General features: G+C 43.0%; 1 protein-coding gene across 4 annotated transcripts in view; it reads right to left on the bottom strand.

The window, feature by feature from the left end:
• Positions 1-25213, bottom strand: part of Far2 (fatty acyl-CoA reductase 2) — a 107744-nt gene that overhangs the window by 14511 nt on the left and 68020 nt on the right. For all 4 annotated transcript variants that reach the window (XM_029534436.1, XM_029534433.1, XM_029534438.1 and 1 more), the window contains exons 2-6: positions 16075-16300; positions 8992-9167; positions 6346-6525; positions 624-801; positions 266-310 (exon numbers count right to left, since the gene is read on the bottom strand). In XM_029534436.1, the coding sequence (XP_029390296.1) occupies positions 266-310; positions 624-801; positions 6346-6525; positions 8992-9167; positions 16075-16263 (768 nt within the window). In that variant the 5' untranslated portion in view covers positions 16264-16300. The remainder of the gene's footprint in view (positions 1-265; positions 311-623; positions 802-6345; positions 6526-8991; positions 9168-16074; positions 16301-25213) is intronic.

Here is a 25213-nt window from a genome sequence, read left to right as displayed (position 1 = left end):
CAGTCACCTCTGTCCTGATGATAAAAGCAACTGAGTATGTGTCAGTCACCTCTGTCCCAATGATAAAAGCAACTGAGCATGTCAGTCACCTCTGTCCTGATGATAAAAGCAACCTCCTGCTGCCTCATCTTCCAGTGAGTTACTCTAGGTCAGCTGCTCCTTTTATCACCACACATATTTTTGCATCAAGGAAGCATAAGTCAACACTAAGGCCTTTGTTACTCTTCTCCATTCCAAGGGGTTACTTTCTCATCTTTGTACTTACTGCAATAATGAGTCCGCTGGGTCCATTTAGATTATCAACCCAACCCTGGAAAGAAAGATCTCTGTTGGTCACACGTTTCAGAAAATTGTTATCCATGGACAGTTCAGTCTGTTTATGTGGGGGAGGGTGTATGGGTGTGCATATATATGCAGGTGTGCACACCCATTTGTAATACTAATTGGTCATAAAGAACAGGAAGAGAGGGGGAGAAGGAATGAAGAGCAAAAAGAGGAGAGTATAAGGGAAGAGGAAGAGGAGAAGAGGGTAAGGGAGGAAGAGGAGGAGGAGGAGGAGGATGATCAGAAGTTGGCTTTTAAGGTGCCTGGCTTGAAGCAAAGCAGGGAAGTGCTGGTCTCACCGGGAAAGGCTCCTGCCAGGTTGCGCCCACTATGGATGGCCTGACAATGGCCACATTCAGGTTTCCGCTCTCTTGCTGCACTACTATCTCTCCCAAGGCTTTGGTGTAGGTATAGGTATTAGGCCGGTCCCCAATCAACTTGGGAGTGATCTCTTCAATGATAGAGTCATCTAACCACCTGAAGGCAGAGAAAAAAAAATTCTAGTAATATCCACTGTACAACAGGAGAAGGAGAAAACAAACATAGCCAGTCAAACAAAACTTCTGCCTTCTGGCTTGAAATTCTGGAAGGCAGGACCTGCATCCTCCCACCCAGACACTTGATTATTTCCATGGATATGTAATTTTCTGCATCACATGTAACCCCTATCTTTGCTTCTATACTAGGTCTCATTACTGTGTCCACTGAGAGGTGTGTAAGTGCCAAGCCCATATCCAGAGCAAGCTGGTACTGTGCCCCAGCTCAGGGTCTCCTCCTCCAAGCTGCTCCTCTCATTCAGAATAATCCAGTGAAGTCATTTTGTACCAGTTTTAAACCTCTAGTTTTTAACTTTTAAAAGTTCAGTGTCTCCACAAACAAAGCAGCTACAAGACTTAACAATTCCCTGACATCATCCAAAGATCTGTTCAGAATCTAAGCTAACAACCTGATGACTGTTGAGGGCTTGCAATGATTCTGGTGTTAACTGGAGTGAGCCCAGAGCTCTGCAGAAGCACCAACAGCACAGCTACTGAACACTGTACCACTGTGATAGGTATTACCGAAGCATCTGCCTAATTAAAAATGTGCCAGAGCCATTGTAATAATCCCATCTTATGACACTCCTCTAAGAGAGCATTATTGTCATTAAAATATGTAGTGCTTCTTTTAGGTAGCAGGGCTATTTGGTTAAATTGTTGATATAATCTAAAATTTTAAGGCAGCCTGAATATGTTCGTGTGTTTTTAAAATATTTAAAAATCATATTTATTCATCTTGTGTGCATGCTGGGGGGGGAGTGTGCATTTGCCACAGAGAACAACATGTGGGTGTCAGTTCTCTCCTTCTACCATGTGGGTGCTGGCGCTTGAATGCAGGTCATCAGGCTTGGTGGAGAGTCCTTGCCAGCCATGTTCATGCAATCCTTAAATGGATGTGTTCAGCGCATTCGTTCTGATTTTATAGGAGAAAATATAACTGTACTATTTTAATTGTAGGAAATGTTAGCAGTTAGTTATCTCTCAATTCCTATGACAAATGGCTAAACACTACATCTGATGGTACAGTCTACTCAGAGTCATAACTATGAATTTTAATCACTCTTCCTGACAGTGGGCAGAATACAAAGATTGGCCATAATGGTTTCATTTTCTTTCCTTTGCTTCTATTAGTTCTAAATATAACATGGTCACACAGATGCCTTAGGGTTGAATGTGGAAAAGTAGAGAAAATCCCAAACACAGAGAAATACAAGTTAATTAAACTTTACATCAAATATTACATTTGTATAAATCACTGGCCATGCAAGTGTTGAATAGTAGAGGTTGGAGCCCCAGAACCCATATAAGCCAATTTAGCGGCCTATCTGTAACATTGGCACAGGGACACAGAGACAAGCTCCTTGGAACAAACTGTCCAGCTGGACTAACCACATCAGCAAGTTCCAAGTCAGCCAAGAGACTCTGCCTTGCAACGCCACAGAAGCTATTGGGAAGGGTGACATTTGACATCAATTCTGAGCCGCCACATGCTTACACATGTGTGTACACACATCTTTGTGCTCACATGTGAACATACATGCATGCACACCATACACACATACACAAGCCAAGAAGAATTAAGTGACCACAAGAGAACTAAGAGAATGATAGATCAGGCACATACCCGTATCATTGATAACCCTTGATATCCAAGGGAGATTGATTTGCATGTAACCTATGCATATCCTAATGTGTATTTAAATCATCTCTAAATTACCTATTACACTGAGCATAATTTAAATGCAGTGTGCTTATTGTATTATTTATGGAATAATGACTGAGTACAGACACAGTGTTCAGATTGGCAGTTGGTTGAATGTAAAGACAAAAGGTCACAGATACAGAGGATAGCGGCTCCAGTGTCACCAGTGTCACCTCCTCTCATCTGTAGGTAATTGACCACCTACAAATCAATGAATTAACTAACCTGAGACCATTATCCTACACCAACACAGACTACAAAACAAACAAACAAACAAAAAACCAAGTTTAATTTTAATAAGGCTGCAAAGAAAAACAATTTCAAGAGAAAATCAGAACTTAGCAGCCACAGGGAGTCGGTGTCACACAGAATAGCTGCTCTCTGCAAAGTGTCATAGCTGAAGGGTCTACAAAGTGGGGAAAGTTAGCTTGTCTTACAGAGTATTGGCTCCATAGATGTGTAAAGACATGGGTGTGAATGCCTATGGCACTTCTCAGAAGGCTTGCCCCTACTGCTCAGTTCTGTGTACCCATTCATGTTCCCTTCATTTTTACACATGAAAGATGGCTGGTTATATCTGTTCCTAGTCCTGGGTTATCTTGAGGACAAGCATGCATATATGCAGCTATAAATGAACCAGTGCAACATATCTCTCTTGCTCCTCTATCCCTAACTTGTTCTCAGAGCTAGGAATTGAACCCAGGGCTTTGCACATTCATTCTCCATGCCCAGACCAGTGGTGGTATTCTGTTTTAATAAAGCAAGCTCAAAAGATTTTTAAAGTAACCTTTCTTCTACTGTTCCACTGACCACTTTCTGTCCCATCTCGTCCGCCTCTGGATTTGCAGGGGAGGGCAGTGTGACAAATGCCATCCACCGACTGCTGCCTGATGTCCTCTCCTATGTCTGAGGTCCTCTCCTGTGTTCAGTTACAGTTCTCTGCTAATCTCTTTCCCATTAGTTCTCCAAAACCATCAATTAGCATGGAGAAAAGATACTGCATGAATTAACATACATTTCTGGAATTAACAGAATGTCCCACACTATGTCCAAGGACATGTTTTGAACCCACAGAATGTCCCCAAGTTTGACTTCACCTCATTCCCATGAGTCCCCAAGTTTAAAGCTCTATTTAAGTTGCTTCAAAAGAAGAGTAAAGCCGTTAAAAATCGTAGCAGTAGGTGTACTCTGATGCAGTTAACACAGCACAGGCTCTTCTAACTTACACCATCCTTCTTTAATATTATGGAACAAATAGCTTCATTGTTTATACATAGTTATGTGAAATGGGGAATGTGTTTCTTCTAATTTATCTTCAGAAAGACAGATCTACAAGTATTTGAAGGATAGCTCTCTGGGAGAGTATGGTAGGAAGTCCGTGATGACCTTTCTCATCTTCTCTAGCCAGGCTGTATCTTCATGCTTATATGTTTGATATGCGTGTGATTCTAGCCAGGCCCAGAGAGCAGGGATTCCATTGCTTTATTCATATGTCTCATCACTTTTCTGTCCCTGGGATCCTGCTTCCTTAGAGGGTGCCACATGTGACCCTCAGGAGGGGTCAGTTTCTATCCCACGTAAGCTTTGGGGAAGCAGGGATAGATACAAGAGAACAGGTGGGTCAGAAGAATCTACCTTTGGGGTCGCGGGGAAACACATCGGGAATGGTGGAACGGGATGCTTTTACAAAGAAGGAAGCAACACTGTGAAATATAGTCCACCATGGTGTTGGATGCCTAAGAACAACATGCAGAAGGCAGCCATCCTCAGTCTGGGGCGTTAGTTTTGCAGGGTATTTAAATGATCTTCAGGGAGGAAGGACTTTCTAAGCTTAATGCTTGTTGTCAGTTTGTTCTCTTTCTCCCACCATTCCTATCTCTCTCCCTTTCTGCCATGACTGGCTGAATGCTATGGACTTTTTTCCTGGTGATGTATATTTGCCAGGGCACTGGACATACTGAAGACATCAGGAGAATCCCTTCTCTGGGAAGGAAGGTCATGTTTCCTTTTAGCTTTGGGGTATTTTAGTGTCTGCACATAGTTTGGAAGGGGAAGATGGCCCAGGGAGCCTTTACTGTGGTTAGCTGAATGTTATTTCCCCTGTCTCTGGTCAACTCTCAGAGGTTTGGGGAGGACAGTGGATGAGGCCCTTGGGATTCAGTTCTGGTTCTTGAATCAAGCAGATGGGCCCTTTTTTGGTACCACAGTTAAGGAAGAGGTACCACTATAAGATGAAAGCTTAGTGACAAATGCCAATTCCATATTGAACTTGCTCTGGGGCTTTCTACAGATGTACAGGGGACCTGGGTATTATCAAACCACATGTGACTTTTCTTCAGCTCTCCTGAGGAAACATTAATTTGAAATTCTCCCTTGTACTAGTTCCTCTAAATGGCCTCCATTTGGAAGATTTTTAAGTGACATGTGACAACATCAGCAAGAGAGACAGAAATGAAGGGAGTGAGTCCCAATTTAGCTGAAGCTTTTAAAAAGGAGTGTATTTTAAATACAAGTACAATACTGCATGGAATTATATACTGGCAGATTTACCATGTAACAGTCATTTTGTATGATTTTTAAATGTAGAGTTTAAAAGACACAAAGCTAAAGTTGTTGGAGCAAAATAAGAAGCAGAAAACAGAAATAAACTTCTGAGATGAGAACCATGTCCTATGAAGAAAGTGGTTTTTTGTTTATCAACAACAACAACAACAACAACAACAACAACACAGATTATAGGCCAGTTCAGCTATGATTGGAAAGTCTGTCCTAGCAGACTCCATCCATAGATAACCCTCTGCTGGATGTTGGAAGAATTAGATTCTTCGCCAAACCTGTTATCCTCCAACACCATGGCAACTGTCTTATATAAATTTTCTCATCATCACAACTGTTAGGTAGGATCTGTGGTAGTTAGTCTCTGGGCCTATATCTGAGGGGTTGTGTTGACTGTGTTGCTTAAGGTGGAGAGACCCATTCTTAGGAGGTAGGGACCAGCCCCTGGGCTTGGTTCCTGGGCAAACAAAACAAAACAAACAAGAACAAGATGAGCAGGAAGAGCTCCTTGTTCCCTGACTGTGGACCCAGTATGGCCAGTTCTCTTCCACTCCTTCAGCCTTGCTTTCTGTGTTATGCTAGACTATGCCCTAGAACTCTGAACCCAAATATGCCCTTTCCCCATAGGTTGCTTTTGTTAGGTTATTTTGTCAGAGTAACAGGAAAAGTAACAAAAAGAGGCCCTGGGGGCTCAGAAAGACTGAAACAACTGTAAAACAATTCACACAGATAACAAGGTATCAGCCATGACCCCTATCAGTCCAACTCCAAAAATTCCCTCCTGATCTTTTATACTCTATTATCTAGTGATGCTGAGAAGTGAGGAATACAGTTGTAGCCTAGAGATTCTGCAACCCTATACTTAACAAGATTTTTTCTTTAGGGAGTTTCAGGGCTAAGAATATATAGCTCAGTGGAAGGGTGCTTGCTTAGCATGCACAAAGCCCTGGCTCCAATTCATATATATCAATTCCTAGTACACACACACACACACACACACACACACACACGGTATTTCTATCTTCCCCCTCTTCAGTGGCATATCTCTTACTGGAAGAAGGGACTAGCAGAGAAAGTAAAGCATTTTTCCAAAGCACTTTGTTTACAAAGTGTCCTACCTCATAACTTCATTAACGACCCCAGAGAAACCAAGAGGAAGCCTTGGGCTGCTGCCCAACCCCTCACCACGTGCTGCCGCCCAGTCCCTCATCTGATCCAACTTACTCCATGGAGTCAATGATCTTTCTTGGCTCCACAGGGCATGGGTAGATGACCTCATCAATGTGGCTCAGGTTGCAGTTGGAAAAGGCAGTGGAGATGTGGATGAAGGCCTCCAGCTTTGGCATCTGGCTGGCCATTAGCAGGAGCTGCTGGGTGGCTGTGACGTTCAGCTGCACAGCTTCTCTGGAGAGGATGAAGTGGAAGGAAGCAGTAAAGACACCCAGCATACCTGGTGTACCACACTGTGAGTATACCTTCTCCAGTGACTACCATACTACATTATGACTGTACTTACCTTGGTAGCTGATATATCAAGCTTTTTAACTGGTGTATGTGCAACGACTATACGCACTGCAGTAATAGGTAGATGGCTGAGACATATCATGAGACAAGGAGGAAAAGGATGGTCCGTGACTTCATAGTTCTGTGACTTATGAAATTGTAACATGCTCCTGGTATGTGGGGTCCTTAGTCCTAGTCACTGAAACACTGTAAGTACTGTGTCTAGAGATTACATGATTCTAATCATTATAACAGACAAAAAACATGGCCCTTTGAATTTACTAACTGGCTTCCATAAGTGGCCATTGGAAGAACAAAAACCAACAAATGAAGAATCTAACTCCAGAAGATGGAAAATACGAATAACATGGAGGGAACTAAGAGTAGTTATTTGAAATAACACTGCTAGTTGTTGTAAAGATCCAGACCAGCCATGAAGATTGATGCCAAATTCTAAACTGTAGCTGACATTGTAGAAAGCTATATAAACTCAGTATACACAGTAAGATGGCCAGAATTCACTCAAGGGGACACATGCTTTATCCAGAACCAGGAAACCTACTACTGTGAGCTAACTCAAAACGAGAAAAACTGTATCATCATGAACATATTACTATTAAGTATGTGTACGCATGCATGTGTGCATCTGGATGTAAGTACCCACAGAGGCCAGAGGCTTTGGATATCCTAAAACTAGAGTTACAGGCAGTTGTGAGTCATGTGATATGAGTACGAGGAACCAAACTAGGGGCCCCTGCCAGAGCAGTAAGTATACAAGCTCAGCTTCTGTGCCATCTCTCCTTCCTTCCTTCCTTCCTTCCTTCCTTCCTTCCTTCCTTCCTTCCTTCCTTCCTTCCTTCCCTCCTTCCTTCCTTCTTTCCTTCTTTTTCTTTTCTTTCAGAACAAAATGAAATGACATTTTATATTCATTTCCCACACAAAGAAACTTACTAATGAAATGATAAAAGATCACACATTTCAAGTTCTATCCAAAGCCATAACTAATGGGGAACAGCTACAAATACTGCCTTTCAGGGTAACAAAGACATTGCCAGTTAACCCCTGATGTTACTATAAGGAACTACCCCATGATTGGAGAAAAACCGGTTACTAACTGGATGCAAAGCACTGAAAGCCCAGTTACAAAAACCGCTGTACTATTATAAAATGAAATGTTTGGAAAATAAACAAAAGAAGCTAAAACAATTAGAATGCAGATAACCCATTCAGTAAAACATCTTCTAAAAATTATGGCAAAATGCTAAATTAGTATTCTACTACATCCAAATGAAACCTAGAGAATACAGTGGCCTGAAAGCAGACATGCTTGAGTATCTGTACTTAAAGAAGTCATTAGTGGACACATAAAACCTCATCAATTTCACGAGTAAAGTAAAATGGAATGGGAAGGAATGGTGTTTCCAAAATGTTAAATTGTTCTAAATGAATCTATCTGAGGGTAACTTGGAAAAATTACACTAGGTTTAAATAAGTGGCACCACATGAGAATAATTAAGGTATTCCTTTGAATGCTAATGCCCTAATCAAAATTAGCTCTTAGAATGGTGTGATATTATCTGAGAAAGCTCGATCAATGGAAGAAGCAGTTTTAGTAAGTTAGGACAAGAATTTTGTCTCAAATAGAATGAAAAAGCAAACCCTGTGACAAGCATTGTTTGAGAGCTAACCATCTGTTAGAACAAAAGGCGTCTACCATCTACACAAGCAGTTCACTGATCTACCGTCTACACAAGCAGTTGTTCACTGATCTACCGTCTACACAAGCAGTTCACTGATCTACTGTCTACACAAGCAGTTCGCTGATCTACCGTCTACACAAGCAGTTCGCTGATCTACCGTCTACACAAGCAGTTGTTCACTGATCTACCGTCTACACAAGCAGTTCACTGATCTACTGTCTACACAAGCAGTTCACTGATCTACCGTCTACACAAGCAGTTCACTGTGGGTATTTTCCCTGACTATGCATGTTCAGGGTTAAATGAGCTGGGTGTGGCAGCACACACCTTTAGTGCCAGTACCCAGGAGGAAGAGGCAGGGCAGATCTCTAAATCCCAGGCCAGTCTATTCTATGTAGTAAGTTCCAGGACAGCTAGGGCTCTGTAGCGAGACCCCGTCTCTAAATAAATGAATAAATAATAAATAAATGAATGAACTAATAAAAATGCTTCAAATGTATCAAAGATCTAAATGTAAAAGGGGAATTACCACAATAATCCAAGAAGCTGAATATACACGACTGAGCAGAAAGACAAAGGTAACCTGAGATATGCTGAGCATTACAAAAGATAAAGTTAGTATGTGGACATCTCGAAGCCATAAACGACAAGAGGATGGGGAGCTTACCTCAGATGCGCATCAAAGCGCACTGTGGCTGCACAGTGGAAGATAATATTGGTGCAGGACAGAAGTTCTTGCATGTCTTCCTTGCTGATGGCGAAGTCACGCTGGTTGAGGTCTGCAGAGATGGGTCTGATCTTCTCATGCACATTTGGACAGACTTCTTTGACTTTCTCAAACAGCTGAAACAGAAATCCACATGCCAAGCGCCTTGTTAATGCCATAAAAGCCCTCTTTGCAGAGGTGCCTTTTATTTTAGCACTCAAAACCTGGTTTACAGAAATACAAGAATTTTCTGTGAAGGTTGTTTCCACTTTATTTCAAACATTTGGTGTAACTTGGATCCCAACTCTGGGAACATCTGAAGAAGCCATGTCTAGTATCAGTTGGGTGCATATTTTGAACTTTGCCCTGGACATGAAGGGGTGAAGGTCTCCTCTGTGCTGGACGGTTTTGTCCTCTGTATCAGCTCCTGCCTTCAGGTTCCTGTCCTGACTTCCTTCAGTGATGGACTATGATCTGGAAGTGTAAGTCTAATAAACCCATTTTTCTCCCAACTTGCGTTTTGGTCATGGTGTTTGGTCCAGCCTATTTTGATAAGATGGAATTTTCATACAGCATCCATGGAGATAAATGTCTGGAACTGTTGGGAGTAGATGAGATCAGTCTTTGAGTTTTAAACATAAAGCAGTATCAGAGAAGTTCTCTTTTGTCACCATACTCTGAAGACTGTATGCTCCTTGATTCATAGTAGCAGGCTCTTTGGTTGAGTAATAAAACATTAAATCTGGGCTTTGGATACGGCTCACTTGGCAGGGAATGCTTGCCTTCCGTGCCTAAGACTCTGCGTTTGACACCCCCGGCATTGCATAAAAACAGGCATGGTGATGCACAACAGTGATCTCAGCTCTAAAGTTCTAAGTTCAAGGTCATCTTTTCTACTTAGCCAGTTTGAGGCCAAGTTGTACTGCATGAAACCCTATCTCAAAACAAAACAAAACACACAAAACCAAAAACCAAAAACAAAACCACAAAAAATTTAGGTAGTCAAATAAATCATATTGCATTTGCATCAGGGAAGAGCATATTCAAAGACATCCTTGGAGCTGGGTGAAGACGACTAAGGAAGGGACTCAATCCCACAGGCAGCCAGCAAGTGCCTGAACCTGAGCTTCCATCATCTTCATGGTAGGGCTGGGCCATCAATAGATGTCATTTCAGTTCTGGAAACAATTAGGAAGTTAGGCTGTCCTTAATGCTTTGTTTTGACATCTGGGATAGGTAAGGTTGGTTAAATGTCCTGGATTCATTCTGTCTCTTGGAGACAGATCTTTAACAGTTTTACTCTTAATCACAAATATGCTTTTACAGTCGAGTGTTTCCCAATGATAATTCTTTTAGCTGAACAACAAATGTATGAGTTAGTGTGAAATGTTTGTGATTTCTGCCTTTGGGTAAATGAGTTTGTATGAGCCTCTTTGAATCTTTTTGGTATAACTTTCCTCCACTGTTAACTTGTTTGTAGTTCTGGGGACACTATAACTTTAGAGAGGAGCATAAGTTGGGTGGAGGGCAGACACATTATGCTGTGCACCACTTTTGAAAGAGTTCACAGCCAGAATGTGGACACTTCAGTGAAGGGGTGACTCCGTGCCTCATTTGGGAGGGCATCTACAAGGGTTTGGCTTTGTTTTCTGGCCATCATTGGATTTAATCTCTTATGAGAGCCTCTGATCTCTATTGCCTCTATTGAACCCCTCTCTTCAAACAGAACTATATTATCTAGTTCTAGTAATAAGCCAGCACTTGTTTAGTTGGTACTTTAATTCTGAGTGGGAAAACGGTCAGGTCTTTTAAGTTAAAGGGCAGACTGTGGACCTTCCAGAGCTCTACAGTGAAAGAAAGACTCTAAGGAGTTTTCAGGTGTGGAGCTGAAGTACCAGGGATATTGGGTGTTAGCTCCAGTCTAGTTGTGATTAAGTTTATATAAATCATACTGAAGAACTTATGAATCCAAAATATAAGTCAAATACACATGCACAGACACACACAGACACACAGACACACACACACACACACACACACACATACACACACCATAAAGCATCAGGCTCTTCCCCTTTGCTAGCTTTCCCATGGGCTGCAAAGGGTTGATCTGGAATGTTTCAACTGCCTCAGTGAGGACCATTGCCATTACACCACACAGCAATGTGCTGTGGTCGTGTGGTTCGGACTGCCTGGAAGGTGTAGAAAGTTCCGAATCAACAATTCTGAGTTGAATCATGGGCACCTGTGCTTAGTACCAGCATCCAATGACTGTGATTAGTGACACACCATAGGTGTGTATCAGCAGTGTGCATATTCTGCAAAGACATCAGACCTATCATCATGTGAACCTGGGCTAAATCTCCATCCTGGTCTTTATTCTTCATGTCACAAGAGCAAAGTTTAAAGTTCTCTGGGCCTTTCTTTTTCTTTTCTTTTTTCCTGCACGTTTACTTAAGATGCTAATCATGGGATGCCAATTATCCCGTAACCTTAGAGAATTAGAGATTCGCTATAAAAGGCTATTCTTGAGAACAGTCTTGCACTTGTCAGAACTTTTTATAAGAACCTATAATCAGTACTAATGGTGGCACATATTAATTATCTTTATCCCCACAAGGTAGGTTCCATAGTGTGCTTTGAGAATCCATGTGTGGGTAGGAAAGAGTTAGCCTAGAAGATGGAGAGCAAATATAGATTGTTTCTGTGCTCTAACAGGACCATGCTGAAGAGAAAGGTGCTGACCGACAGGTGGACAGGGCTTCAGCACTTTGGCTTTTAAAATTTTGTCGCCAAGGAAGCAGCTCTGAGAGGAGGTGACAGTGCCTTGGTTCTCAGAAGAACTGCCTTTCACCTTTGCTGTGTCACCTTCTTGGCACAGATCACACCGCCTGGGGGAGAGGACAGTTTTCTGGGATTAATTTCTCATCTGTGACATAGAATGAACACTTGACAAGGATTTCTAAGATTAAATATGATAATGAAAGTCTGTGCTTGGCACAGCACCTGTTGCTTAATGGGTCCTTAAAAACAAGACTATTGTTCTTTATTTCCCAAAGCTGCCAAACAGGGAGTGCTCTCTCTTCTCTTCCTGCCTTCCTCACCCTCTTCTGCTCTCTTCTCCCCTTTCTCCCCCTCCTCCCCCTTTTCTTCCTCTTCCCTCTCCTTTTCTGCTCCCTCCCCTCCCTTTCTCTCCCCTCTTCTCTCCTCCCATCCCCTCCTCTCCTCTCCAGAGCCCCCCTCACTGTGTTGAACAGCTCTCTCTGATCTTAGTAGCTGTCAGATTGGCACAGTGTCTTAAATCAAGCTGTGCTGTGTGAGCTGAAGTCATGGCTGTGAGCCCTGCTTGCCTGATCATCCTCTGTATTCCAAAGTTCATTCGCCTCAGGGACAACTAACAGCTTATTGAATAATTTCTGTTTTTCCATGGAAGTTTATATAGTGTCCAATGTAACATGCCAAATGACATGTTTAGCTTATTAAAATGCAGAATAATGCTATGTGTGGGTCCATGCCTTTAAACCTAGCAATTGGGAGGCAGAGACAGGAAGAGCTCTAAGAGTTCAAAGACAGCTTAGTCTATATAGCAAGTTGCAGGCCAGGTAGAGCTGCATAGTGAGAGTCTGTCTTAAAAATAAGTAAGTAAGTAAGTAAGTAAGTAAGTAAGTAAGTAAATAAAGTGAAAAGACTTAAGAATTAGGGGCCATAAGTAAGAAGATGAGTCTTTTCTGGTCCTCTGTGCCCAGTGGATTAAAAAATTCTTTGGAAGTTGCCTCTCTCTGAGATCAGGGAAACAGGAAGAGGGAGGCAGCAGCTACATATTCCACAGAAGGAGAAGGAAGCACCTATGAGTTTTGATGGACAGAACATATGTCCTCTCTTCCATAATCCTAGGCACATCTAGATAACCAGAAGCAAACTGCGTTCCTTGTGTGTGCATTGCCCACAGAGGCCAGAAGAGGGCGCTGAATCCCATGGAACCGGAGCTATGGATGGTTGTGAGTCACCACGTAGGTGCTGGGAGCTGAACGTTGAGTCCTCTGAAAGATCAGCAAGTGCTCATAACCACTGAGCCAGCTCTCCAGCCCTTGTTTTATGCTTTCTTAAGACTTGGTGAGAATGAAGCCATTTCAAGAGTGACAAGTGTTATTTATCTCCTCAAATGGATTTGCCCAAACCCTATATTTTGTCTGTAATTTGAGATCTAAGGCCTCTTTTTCCTTCCTTCCTTCCTTCCTTCCTTCCTTCCTTCCTTCCTTCCTTCCTTCCTTCCTTCCTTCCTCCCTCCCTCCCTCCCTCCCTCCCNCTCCCTCCCTCCCTCCCTTCTTTCTTTCTTTCTTTCTTTCTTTCTTTCTTTCTTTCTTTCTTTCTTTCTCTCTCTCTCTCTTTCTTTCTCTCTCTCTTTCTTTCTCCCTCCCTCCCTCCCTCCCTCCTTCCCTCTTTCTTTCTTCTTTCTTTCTTTCTTTCTTTCTTTCTTTCTTTCTTCCTTCCTTCCTTCCTTCCTTCCTTCCTTCTTTTCTTTCTAAGGCCTTTTCATCAGTACTCTTCACTTCCCTCCTGGGAGAGCTAGGATACCCTCCACACCTAGTCCAGTGCTGGTAATAGATAATTCAATCTGTGTCTATTGAATGAAGAAGTTCAGGGCATTCCAGGATTTTAGGTTTGGGATATTATTCACTAAAAAAAAACCTCTTGTTCCTTCTTGTACTTCTTCTTCATCCCTCCCCCCCCCCACCCCACCCCATGTCTTTCACTTGGGACAAACTGACAGACACTATGCACTAACCATGAGGTTTCCTTGTTCCTTTCAGGGTCACAGAACACCTAACCCTAAGTATGCACACACCCACTGGCCTCCACCTTCTGCTGCAGATCCAAGAATGCATTGCCAAAGACAAGGAGAGGAGAATCTCCCTCAACCACCACAGCAGTGGAGTGGGCAAGGAAGAACCTTCCAGAAGGTGGAGCAACTGGCCACAAAACGTGATGGTAAAGAGGCCTCTTTGCGGAGAGTCCAGTCAGAGACCAGGTAAGGGACTTACTTCTTACCCTGCTATATTACCTTCTCAAGGAGACTTCTCAGTTCCTACCAAGTACATTTCTTAATAGATATAGCCCAGTCTTCTTGCTTGGCATTTAAAAGGACTTTCTTTGTCTAATTTCCTTATTTCTTTAATGGTTTACCCCATCTCTGTCCTGCTGATGTATATGAAATTTGAGTTTTGAGAGTTCCCTAGCATCCCATGGACTCTGGTTCAAGAATGGCACAGATGTTAGGGCAGAAAGGAATTTTGTAACCTACAGTGAAGACAGTGGGGGGGGGGGTTCCTCATTGGCAGCCATGTGTGTATTTCTCAGTCATGGGAGATGTATCCCAGCAGCAGTCTTGCAGAGTTGACACTGCATGGACACTTACTCCTGCCCAGACCAGAAGTTTTCCTGTAGAATCAGTCCTAGCTTGGTTCCCATTGCTAGTGTTATCCATGGAGACATCAGCGGCTTGGGGTAAAAGATGGAAACCCTTCCATCAATCACCTTGGATCCCAAGTGTCTGGGTGTGTTGGCTCTCCCATCAGCTGGCTTTCAGGGACAGTGGAGACTGTCTATTTCAGCACATGTTTGGAATTCACATAAGCCAGGGAGCAATAGCTAGCTAAGTACATATTTGAATGAGAATGGATACATCACAGATCCATGAAATCTGGGAGATTAATGATCCTGGCGTGGTGGCACAAGCCTTGGTAGGTAGGACAGGAAGATAGAGTCTGAGGCCATTCTAAGCCACAGAGCAAGATCCCATCTCAAGCACAATACCAAAAAAGCCACCGATTCATCTTTATTTTTTGTCTCATACAAAAGCCACGGTCAACTGATAAATGAGCAAGTGTGGGAATGTGTGTGTGTGTGTGTGTGTGTGTGTGTGTGTGTGTGTGTGATGTAAGTAGGAAACTGGTTCTGGTAATCCACAGTGTAGCTTTAGGGATAATGAACAAAAGAGCTTCTCTGGGTGAAAGAACTGAGGTCATTGATAATATCTTTATATTATGCAATACAGTATTTTATGCATTGATATTTCATCTAATCCTCACAAATCCCTGTGAAATCACTTTTGTTAATTGATCCATTGTATAGATAAACAAGATGTAGGTGGGTTAGGCAACTATGGCAAGTTCTCCATGCTGGGCTGATTCTCTGGTCTGGGAAGGAATGAGCAGGACCAAGTCTGACGCTTTCTCTGCTGTCTGATGCTCTTTGCCTTGCAAATTCAGGAGCTAAGCCTAGTGGTGACAGGTTACTGAATACTCAGGCTTCTAGAACCATCAACCATCCAGACAATAGCTGTGAGACAAGAAGAAACTAAAAGGGATACCACCAGAACCACATTTGTGACACCAAGAGAGGACCAAGATTGGGCAATGGTGTTCAGAGCTGTTCAGTGCCATCAACATCAAAGGTCACCCTCTAGTGAGCCACTTCTGCCAGTCAGGCCTTACCTCAAATTTCACAACGGAGAACAAGTACCCAAAACAGACCAGTGGGAACGTTTCAGATTCAAAGATGGTTACAAAGAGTACAAAGTTGATTTCTTTTCCTGCCCTTGATATAATGTAAGCACCTCTGCTCTACCTGGGGAAAACACCTCAGGTTTCACTATTGGATCAACTTGAGGGTGAAGAGGGTTACTTTACCTCACAGTTCAAAGTACAGTCCATCCTAGCCAGGAAGTCAAGGCTGCAGGGGCTAGCTTGAAGGAACTGGTCCAATTGTATCCACAGATGGTTAGAGAGCTATAAATCCTTGTGCTAGTCCAAGATCCCAACCCAGCAAACGCTGCCACTCATTATGGGGAGTTCTTCCTGCCTCAAATACCCTAGTTAAGATAATCCCCTACACGCCTGCTCACAGGTTCCTGGAGGCTTGTCTCCTGGAGAGTCTAGATCCTGATAGTTAACATTAACCATGACAGATCTGTAAGGAGACATGTATCAAGTCACTTGGCCCCAAAGCACTGCTCACCATACACAGCACTGCCCACAGACATACCTTACTGTTGAGGATCTGGAAAACCCTCTCCTGCAGTGTCTGTCCAGACTTGGGTCTCACGAGGATGTAAATGACTTTCAAGTGGGGGCTGGTACGGAATAACTTCTCCATGAGTACCTTGCCCAGGAAGCCTGTGGCCCCTGTGATGAGGATAGACTTGTTGCTGTAGAAAGCTGCAATCATGGACATGATTCCTCCGGTCCTGTATGGTTCTGAGAAGAGAGTCCTGAAAAGAGAAAAGCAAGCTAAGATCTCAGAAGTTTTAAAATTTATGGTCACTTACAATATGTCCAGGGCTTTCCAAAGTTCTGGACAGAGAACAACTGTGAGAACCACAGACTTCTGGGGAGCAAGACTCGCCCCAGTCAGTGTTTCTGAACCAGCTCTGCATCCTAGGATTTGTACTAGGAACCCTGGGTAAAGACAGGGTGTGACACAGTCTCGGTCTAATGGAAGACACAGACATAGAGAGACCTTTAACTATAGTGTGGTGAGTGAAAAGCAGACTGGGGTTGGGGAATAGCAGACACTGGAGACTGACATGTGGCCGTGCCCTTGGTGGTAGTGTCAAACATGGTGACTTCAAGTTGAAAGCAGACAAGGGTAGGAATAAAGGTGGTTTAGGCAAGGAGACATGAGAACAACCTTCTAAAATTAGAAACCAGGGCTCACACCACTATCAAATGTTTAGAAATTATGATGTAATTAGTACTTCGATTTAAGATTTATTTAGCAACTGTGTTGGGGTAGACAGCATAGTTCCATCTGTTATTCCTGCTCCTTGGGGGTCTTCCTTGGGCTGAAAATGGGTGGCTGTCATTTTCTGCATGTCACTCTGGGGGTTCAGCCATTGTACACAACAAAGGCAGAGCAGGTTGACAAGGGAAGCTTGAAACGACTGGCTTTGGGGTACCTAGAAAAGCAACAGGCACAGCGGTTGCCCAGGCCATTTGGGGTTGCTGTTTTCAGGAACACAGGAAAGAGCTGAAAGCTAGCTGAGGACACAGGTGGCCCAGGGCACTCTGGCTGCTGATGTGAGCACTCCTTTGTGGGCTGTAAAAGAGCAATTATGCGTTCTCTTCAATCCTAAGAGAGGGACTGACTGACAGCATCCCAAAGAGCCAGGAAGACTCTCCCCTCTGGCAGCTCAGGGCAGCTCTGCTTTCTGTTGCTAGGATCAGTTTCAGGAAAGCTGTTTCCATTGTCCAGTTTCTACCCCAATCTCTCTTCTCCAGAGACTTGAGGTTTTCACTGTGGAGGGCTTTTACCCCCTAGATAATGCATTTTCTTTGAGGCTGTTGTGATGAAAGTGTGGCCATGATTATCTTTCTGGTCTGTTTGTTGTTGGTGTATAGAATGATGTTTACAAGTTGACTTTGTATCCTGCTGCTTTGGTAAATATAGATCATTCTTAAAACTTTTCTGGTGGAATTTTGGGGATCTGTTATCTATCAGATCATATTATCTGAAAATAGGGATCATTTGATTTCTTCTTCCCTCTGCATATCTTTTTAGTTTCTTTCTCTTGTCTTATTGCCCCGGCTAGTGTTCCAAGAACAATAATGAAAAGGAGTGGGAAGAGTTGATGGCCCCGTCTTGTTACTGATTTTAACAGGATTGTTTCAAGTTTCTCTCCATCTGGGGGTGATGCTGGGTGTGAATTTGTTATATATAGCATTTATTATGTTGGACTTTGTTCCCCATACCCTTAGTCTCTCCAGAAATTTTATTATGAAGGCATGTGGATGTTGTCAAAGGCCCCCCTTTGCCTGAGATGATCATGTGGTTTATTATATTTCATTGATCTTTTAAAATCAAGTCTAACAAATGAAAGAAAAAAAGATTGGCTCTAAATCATATATATATGCCAGGTGACCTCAGGGGACAGAAAGAACATTGGATCTGCTGGAACTAGAGTTACAGACAGTTGTGCTGGAATTGAACCCAAGTCCTCTAGAAAAGCAGCAGTGCTCTTAACCACAGAGCCACCTCCCCCAACCCCATTTCAATCAGTTGGTTAAATACATGACCCGAGTATCTACTTATGTGAATAAGTATGTAAGTTTGTAAGTTTGTCTGTTGAGGCATGCCACAATGCAAGGCATCGGGGTTTCTAAGAGGAAGTCAAACATGGCATCTGGAAAGCCAAGCACAAGTAAATCTCGTGTTTCTCTTTCCTCTTGGAGATTTGTAAACGGAGACACATTACAAAGGAAAAGTTGATCTGTTAGCCCAATGAGCATGGGAACGTAGCTGAGTGAATAGTAAGCCAACATAAGCTCTACATTTTGCTTAGAATGAAATATCTCTCATAGCCAGGTGAATTTTCTATTCATATTCCAAGTCTTTGGTGTTTGGTCATCAAACAAAATGATCAAAAAGTTCTGCCCCGAAGACACTGAAGGGGCTGCAGTTCTTTCCTGTGTCCACTGTGGGGCAGTGCCTGCATTCCGAAGCATCTGTAAGCCAGACTCAAACTCCCATGATGCCATGCGTGCCTGCTGTGAAGAGGGAAGGCAGTGCAGTGGGAATAGCATCATGGGAATTTGAGCCACTTTTTAGTGTAACTTGTTTATGTCTGCATGGTCCGCGCAAACCTATTCACACCTCAATGTAAACACACACTAGCTCAATGTTAAAAATCATGCACTGTATAATCCTAGTTCCTGGTCCTATTGGATCAAGCAATATACAGACATGAGTGTTCTGAGTGTGTTAAGATAGTGGTACAGATATACTCTATTCTAAGAGACTGCAAGCCATTTCTTAAAGGAATGGTGTCCTAAATCTCCGTTTCTCTCTCTCTCTCTTCTTCTCCCTCCCCTCGGCCTCCACTCCTGTGATGTGTATGTGAGTGTACACATGTATGTGCAAGCCAGAGGACCACCTTGGGTGTTATTGCTGAGGATCATCCAACTTAGATTATATTTCTATTTTTATTTCTATCTATCTATCTATCTATCTATCTATCTATCTATCTATCATCTATTTATTGACAGCATCTTTCCATGGCCTGGAACTTGCCAAGTAGACTAGGCTTTCTGGCCATCAAAACAGTCTTCCTTGCAAAAGATCACACCTTCTAGGCCTCCTTGGGGGAAGATAGAAAAAAGGGACTAACAGGACAAATTCTTGGTAGTGTATTAAGGCCTCAAGAAAAATCAGTCTTCTCGGAATTGTTTGAAGAGCTTCAATAATCTGTTTTATGAGTATAGCTAGATTTTTGTTCAGTTGTCCTAAACCTTTTCTGCTTATGTAGCTCAAGTAAAGTTTAGATCCCAACCTAAGGCACCACACAGTGGGTGTCTTCAGGGGTCAGGGCAGGTGCTGCTCTTCCAGAGGATCTGAGTTTAGTTCCCAGTACCCACCCTGAGCAGTTCAAAACTGTTTAAATTGCTAGCTCCAGGTCTAATAACTTCCCTTGCCCCCGACAAGCAGCTACACACATGTAGCAGCCATTCATAGAAATGTGTACAGGTGCACATTAATAAAGATGAAAATAAACTTTTTTATTTTTATTTTTTTAAAAAAATACCATCACAGGTAGTGGCACATAGCTTAATCCCAACATTTGCAGGAGGCAAAGGCAGGCAGACCTCTGTAAGTTTGAGGCCAGCCTGGTCTACAGAGCAAGTTCCAGGATAGCCAGGGCTACATAGAGAAACTCTGTCTCAAAAAATAACAAACAAACATATAAATAAAAATAAAAGAGCACCCTGGTTGGGTTGCCACCACCACAGGTTTCTACAAGTTAGGCCATTCTGCACTGATCCTACAGTCATGACACCCAGGATGTTACCAGCATTGGGGTTGCTATCCACCTGGGAGCCAGCAGGATTCAGTTATACCCTCTGCATCCAGGCTTCCCACAGTTAGCTCCACCCCCACAGCAGGGAACACGACGGGGCTCTTTAAGCACAGGGTGGCTCTCCCCTCAGGCTTATTTATTTCTGTGACATATTCAGATTCACATAATATCAATCCTACTTTCTGCAGACACACTTGCCATGTGAAGGGTGACTCTCACACCTTTAGAGCTAAATTCTTGCTTGATGGCTTCATAATACATTTACTTTATGTGCATGTATGCGTGTGCCTGACTGTGAATATATGCAGCATTTGTGTGCAGTGCCCACAAAGGTCAGAGAGGCATCAGATCAACTGGCCCTAGGTGGTTGTGAGTCTCTGTGGGTGGCTGGGATCTGAATCTGGGTTCTCTGCAAGAGCCTTAAGAACTCTCTTAATTGTTGAGCCATCTCTCTAGCTCCAGGGAGAAAATTTTATCATATGATTGGGTACTGTTTCTGTTCTTTTCATTTCTTTTCTTTTTTAGGGGAATTGTTTGTTATGGAAATAAATTTTATTTTTAGACTGTCTTTGCTTAAGTCACAAAATAAATTGAAGTGGGGCATAGACACCGAGAAGAATTTTTCTGGGAACTAGAAAACCTGATGTGCTAACTGGTCATTAACCAAATCTCTAATCCTGACATGAAGACGCAAGTGTCCCTGCTGTTAGGTAATATTCTTTCCACCACGAAGAATGGTTTTAATAATGTGTGGTGCCTACTGTCTGTATGTGTCTTTTTATGTGTGTGCATATATGTGTGATGCCTCCTATTTGTATGTGCCTATGTTTATGCTCCTGTGTATATGTGTATGCATGTGTCTGTGTTTATATGCCTATGTGTGTATGTGCCTGCATGTGTTCACACATATGTATGGTGCCTTCTGTCTATGTTTCTGTGCCTGTGTGTATGTGCCCGTGTGTGTGCATATGTATGTGTGGTGCCTTCAGAGGTCCCCTGGTTCATACATCTGTTTCTCAGCCTTCAGTCAGCTATTGGTAGGTGTTAAATCTCATAGCAAAACATGATTAACAGGATATTGATTTAGGTTTCTAAACTCCATCTACCAAAAGATTATTGATTTATGGAACGACACTGGAAAATTGCTACAACCATCGCTGTACTCAAAGGTCTTAGTGGTTTTGCTACAGGTTTGTAGGTTGTCAGAATTGGTTAGTGATGATTATTAGATACGAATTTAACAACGATATCTATCCCAGAGCAGAGACACAGCATTAGTGACTTCATGTCATGTCATGACCAAGATTCTAGGATCTTGGTCATTGCTACATGCTAACAACTGTTTTTTTTTGTTTGTTTGTTTTGTTTTTGGGGGGGTTTTTTTCGAGACAGGGTCTCTCTGTATAGCCCTGGCTGTCCTGGAACTCACTCTGTAGGCCAGGCTGGCCTCGAACTCAGAAATCTGCCTACCTCTGCCTCCCAAGTGCTGGGATTAAAGGCGTGCGCCACCACGTCAGGCACTAACAACTGTTCTTGATCTACACAGGAAATTGAACACCACTTGGTGAACGAGAAGTCTGTCTTTCTAAACACAAACAGCTGATCATACCCTCTGCTAACGAACTGACAATCTCCAGGAAACAGTTTAAATACAGGCACGCTATTTGGAAATATACAGGTCTTAAGAAAGAACTGAATTCTGACTGCTAATGCTAGTAATGCTAATAAGTGCTAGTAATTTTCCTTTCAAAATTGCCTCCAGGAGACCTCATTCCTTGTCAAAAAAGAGCGAGCCACAGTAACATTCATTCTTTTCTGCAAAGGCGCAGTGCGCTCTGTTGAGAAAATCAGTGGGGGGCTTCAGGCGTTCCTCTTTGAGAAAAGGCATTTACAGATCTGGGGAAATTCCTTCCCATTTGTACTAAGCTGCAGTGGTGGTTTTAGAATGAGAGAAGGAAAGTACTCGTCTCATACAAGTACGCCTCTTCAGTACGTTATCTGAGTGCCTATCAACTCTATTTTAACTTTCTTTTTTAATGGCAATTAGGAAAAACTCTGTGGTCACACTTTGCAGTAAGTGGAATTGTAAATTCACCTTTCTGGATGGGTCCATGAATGGGGGTAGGGCGTTTTTCTTACTGAATATTAAGGCCACTGTGGTACCACCTCTGCCACCCAGGGCTTAAGCCTAATTTCTGGGTTTATATGCTGAGGCTCTTTACCTGTAACCTATTTTATACCTAGAGCAAGGGCCTATGTTTACTTATTGATTAAAAAAAAATAAGTAATTTACTTTTTTTTTTTTTAAATTTCTATTACCCAGCCTCAAGTGATTTTTGAAATATGGGGCTAAAATGCCTACATGTCTTCTAAGGTTTGCCTCCCCCAGGGCCTCATATCTTGAGGGAAAATGGCAAATGTGCCACTTATATGTAGAATATGTATAATGATTTGAAACATAGTCTCTCTCTCTCTCTCTCTCTCTCTCTCTCTCTCTCTCTCTCTCTATCTCTCTCTTTATCTCTTTATCTCTCTCTCCCCCCACCCCACACACAATTTACTGTGTCTATCCCAGAGTAAATGTGTGTGTGTGTGTGTGTGTGTGTGTGTGTGTGTGTGTATATACAGTATTGACCATGTCAGGTTCTCCCTCCCACCCTCCTTCCCTCCTTTCTCTTCTCCCTCTCTCTCCTTCCTTCCTTTGTTCCTTCCTCCCCTCCCTCCTTCCTTCTCTCCTCCTCACCTCTCCCTCCCTCCCTTCCCTCTGCATTTAAGGTACACCATGGTCCAAGTGTTGAAGGAGTCAACAGATACAACGATGAAACAACACCGAACAGCTCGGGGTAAGGCCCTTTGCATTGTGGGAGAGTTCTAACTATGAAGCATCCTGAAGCAATCTAACTGGTCCTTCAGAAGCAACTTAGGGTACCTGGAGTTTCTGCTGGCTTGGACAGTTCCTAGACACGAAGTGAACTGGATATGCAATTTTAGTTCCTTGGAGGAATTCAATAGTGGTTGGCGTATGACGAGTACATAAGTCCAACTCTGGCATCGCAGAAAACAAACAGAATTGATGCTTGTATAATCTAAGCATTCTCCATGCACATACACTGAACTAGAGCTCATGTGTGCCAGACATGTGCCCTACCACTAAACTATATCGTGACCTTTTTACTGTTCTTAGAGATTAGAGCCTCTCTAAGTCACTCAGGCTGGACTTGGTCACCATGTCTTTCTGCCTCCGTCTCTTAACTTGGGATTATTGATGTGTACTACCAAACTCAGCCCCTCTTTGATCCAAAGTCAGATACTATCCTGAAAACAAATGTAAAACTGGGTCCATTCCACATACTTGTACAGATTATGTTTCTCTCAACTGAGCTCATACTATTGAGGGGAACAACTAAGAAACTGAATAAACAATTGGGGGAAATTTAACAAAATGGAAGTTTGATCTACAACCTGCAGCAACTCGCCTGAGAAGCCATCCCTTTATCTACAATGAACAATCAGGAAGCTATGCTGCTAAGACAGCAGGAAGCCAGACTCTTATCAATGGCGATAACTCAGAAAGATAAATAATAAATAATACTTGCTACCAATTAGTAACTGACAACTCTCCTAGTATCTGCTGCCACTTCCGCTTAGTCAGGAACCACGGAAGGTCAACAGTGGTCCCTGCCCAGCACACAGGCCTGTGCTTCTGCCTTAACCCCCAGGGCCACTACAGAGTGCAGCTCCCCAGAACCACAGTAGGGTTTTCTTTCCTACTGTTGCACCTCTCTGTAGCCTGCTTAGAGTCTGCTGAAAAGGTGTTAAAGCTGAAATGCACTGTGCACAGACTCACACGATGCAGAGGACTCACATACATATACTCACTGAATTAGAAAAGGTAAAGTTCCCCGCTTGGCGCTGCTCAGAGGTCAGGAAGAGCTACTAGAACACAGACTTTAAGAACACAAGGTTTGTTTTGGGAATACCTGGGCTGCTGCTATTACTAACCATTCAGTTCCAGGGAAAGGTCCCACACCCACAATAGCTTCCCTTCTTGTTTCTCCCAAATTCAGAAGTTTTATGTCTGATCCTGAGTGGAATCCTCACCAGGAGAGGAAATGCATGCACTGGAATAGATTGCTAAGTTTCTGACTGCACGCATGAAGTCCATGATACCCCACAACTGCCACCTTCAGTTGCCGCAGTGCACACTGGCTGATTCAATTATTTCTCTAGAGAGAAGCTAGAGAAGAAAGTAGAGTGTTGGCTCATGCTCTGTCACATAGCCAGGGTACCCAGCATGCCCATCAGCCATTTCCCTCTGGACAAGACACTCACTGAGCAACTGAGGCATCTCCTGAGGAGAGAAAGCATCGGGACTTACCGGACCTGGGGCGGGATACACAACGGGAAGAGCAGCTTTTTGTCTTGGCCAGTGTGTGCCTTGTTTCTTATTTCAAGTGTTTACGCCAGAGAAGAGAGAGAAAGGTTCTATGCTTTGTACAGCTTGTTAGAGAAGTATCTCAGAATATCACAAAGGAAGCATCTGGAGCGTCAGGCTACCATAAAACCTGCAACCACCTCCAGTTGTGCAAAGCAAGGAGTTGAAGGGGATTGATCCAAGTTAGAAATATTTAACATTTTCACAAATTATTCCCATGTCTTCCTGAGAAAGTCTTTGTAGCTTGTTGTGGATTTGGTCCCCAAAATTATGTGAGAATCTACAAGTCCAGGACCCTGGCCCCAGTTGGTTTTGATTGGTTAATAAGGTTGTCAGTGGCCAATGGCTGAAACAGAGGTGAGACTTTAGGATTCCTGGGCAAGGGATGGAGGAGGAGGAGCAGAAAGGGAGAGAACTCCCATGCTAGGAAGGGAGTAGATACCAGGTCTGAGAGATGCTGGGCAGAGAACTTAGCCCTTGGGAACTCAGCCCAAGAGGGCTGCAGGCCTGGGTCCAGGTCAGCCAAGATAAAATATAGGTTTTAGTAATAACTCAGGAATATTGGAGGGGAGAGTGTTAGCCATGTAGAGGTTTGGAAGTGACCCAATCATTGAGCTGTTTAAGGCACATCAAAATATAAGGCACATCAAAATATAAGGCTTTCATTTTGGAACCCAGAACACTGGGGCAGGTAGCAAGGAAAGCACCACAGTTGCTGCCGGGATCGATTTGAGTAGCCATATTTAGGTACAGCAACAATAGCTTCCTATCAAATATAAACCAAATATTCTAATTGGAGCCACCTAGCACAGAGTACTCATACAGCATGCACAGTGGTCCGGGAACACTCAATGCAGTGCTCACAGGTACACACGATGGACTAGGCACATGCTTGA

The sequence above is a fragment of the Mus pahari genome, chromosome 2 (assembly GCF_900095145.1).
Source record: "Mus pahari chromosome 2, PAHARI_EIJ_v1.1, whole genome shotgun sequence".
NCBI lineage: Eukaryota > Metazoa > Chordata > Mammalia > Rodentia > Muridae > Mus > Mus pahari.
Note: the sequence above shows the minus strand (reverse complement) of the source record. Positions and strands in the feature narration are given on the sequence as shown.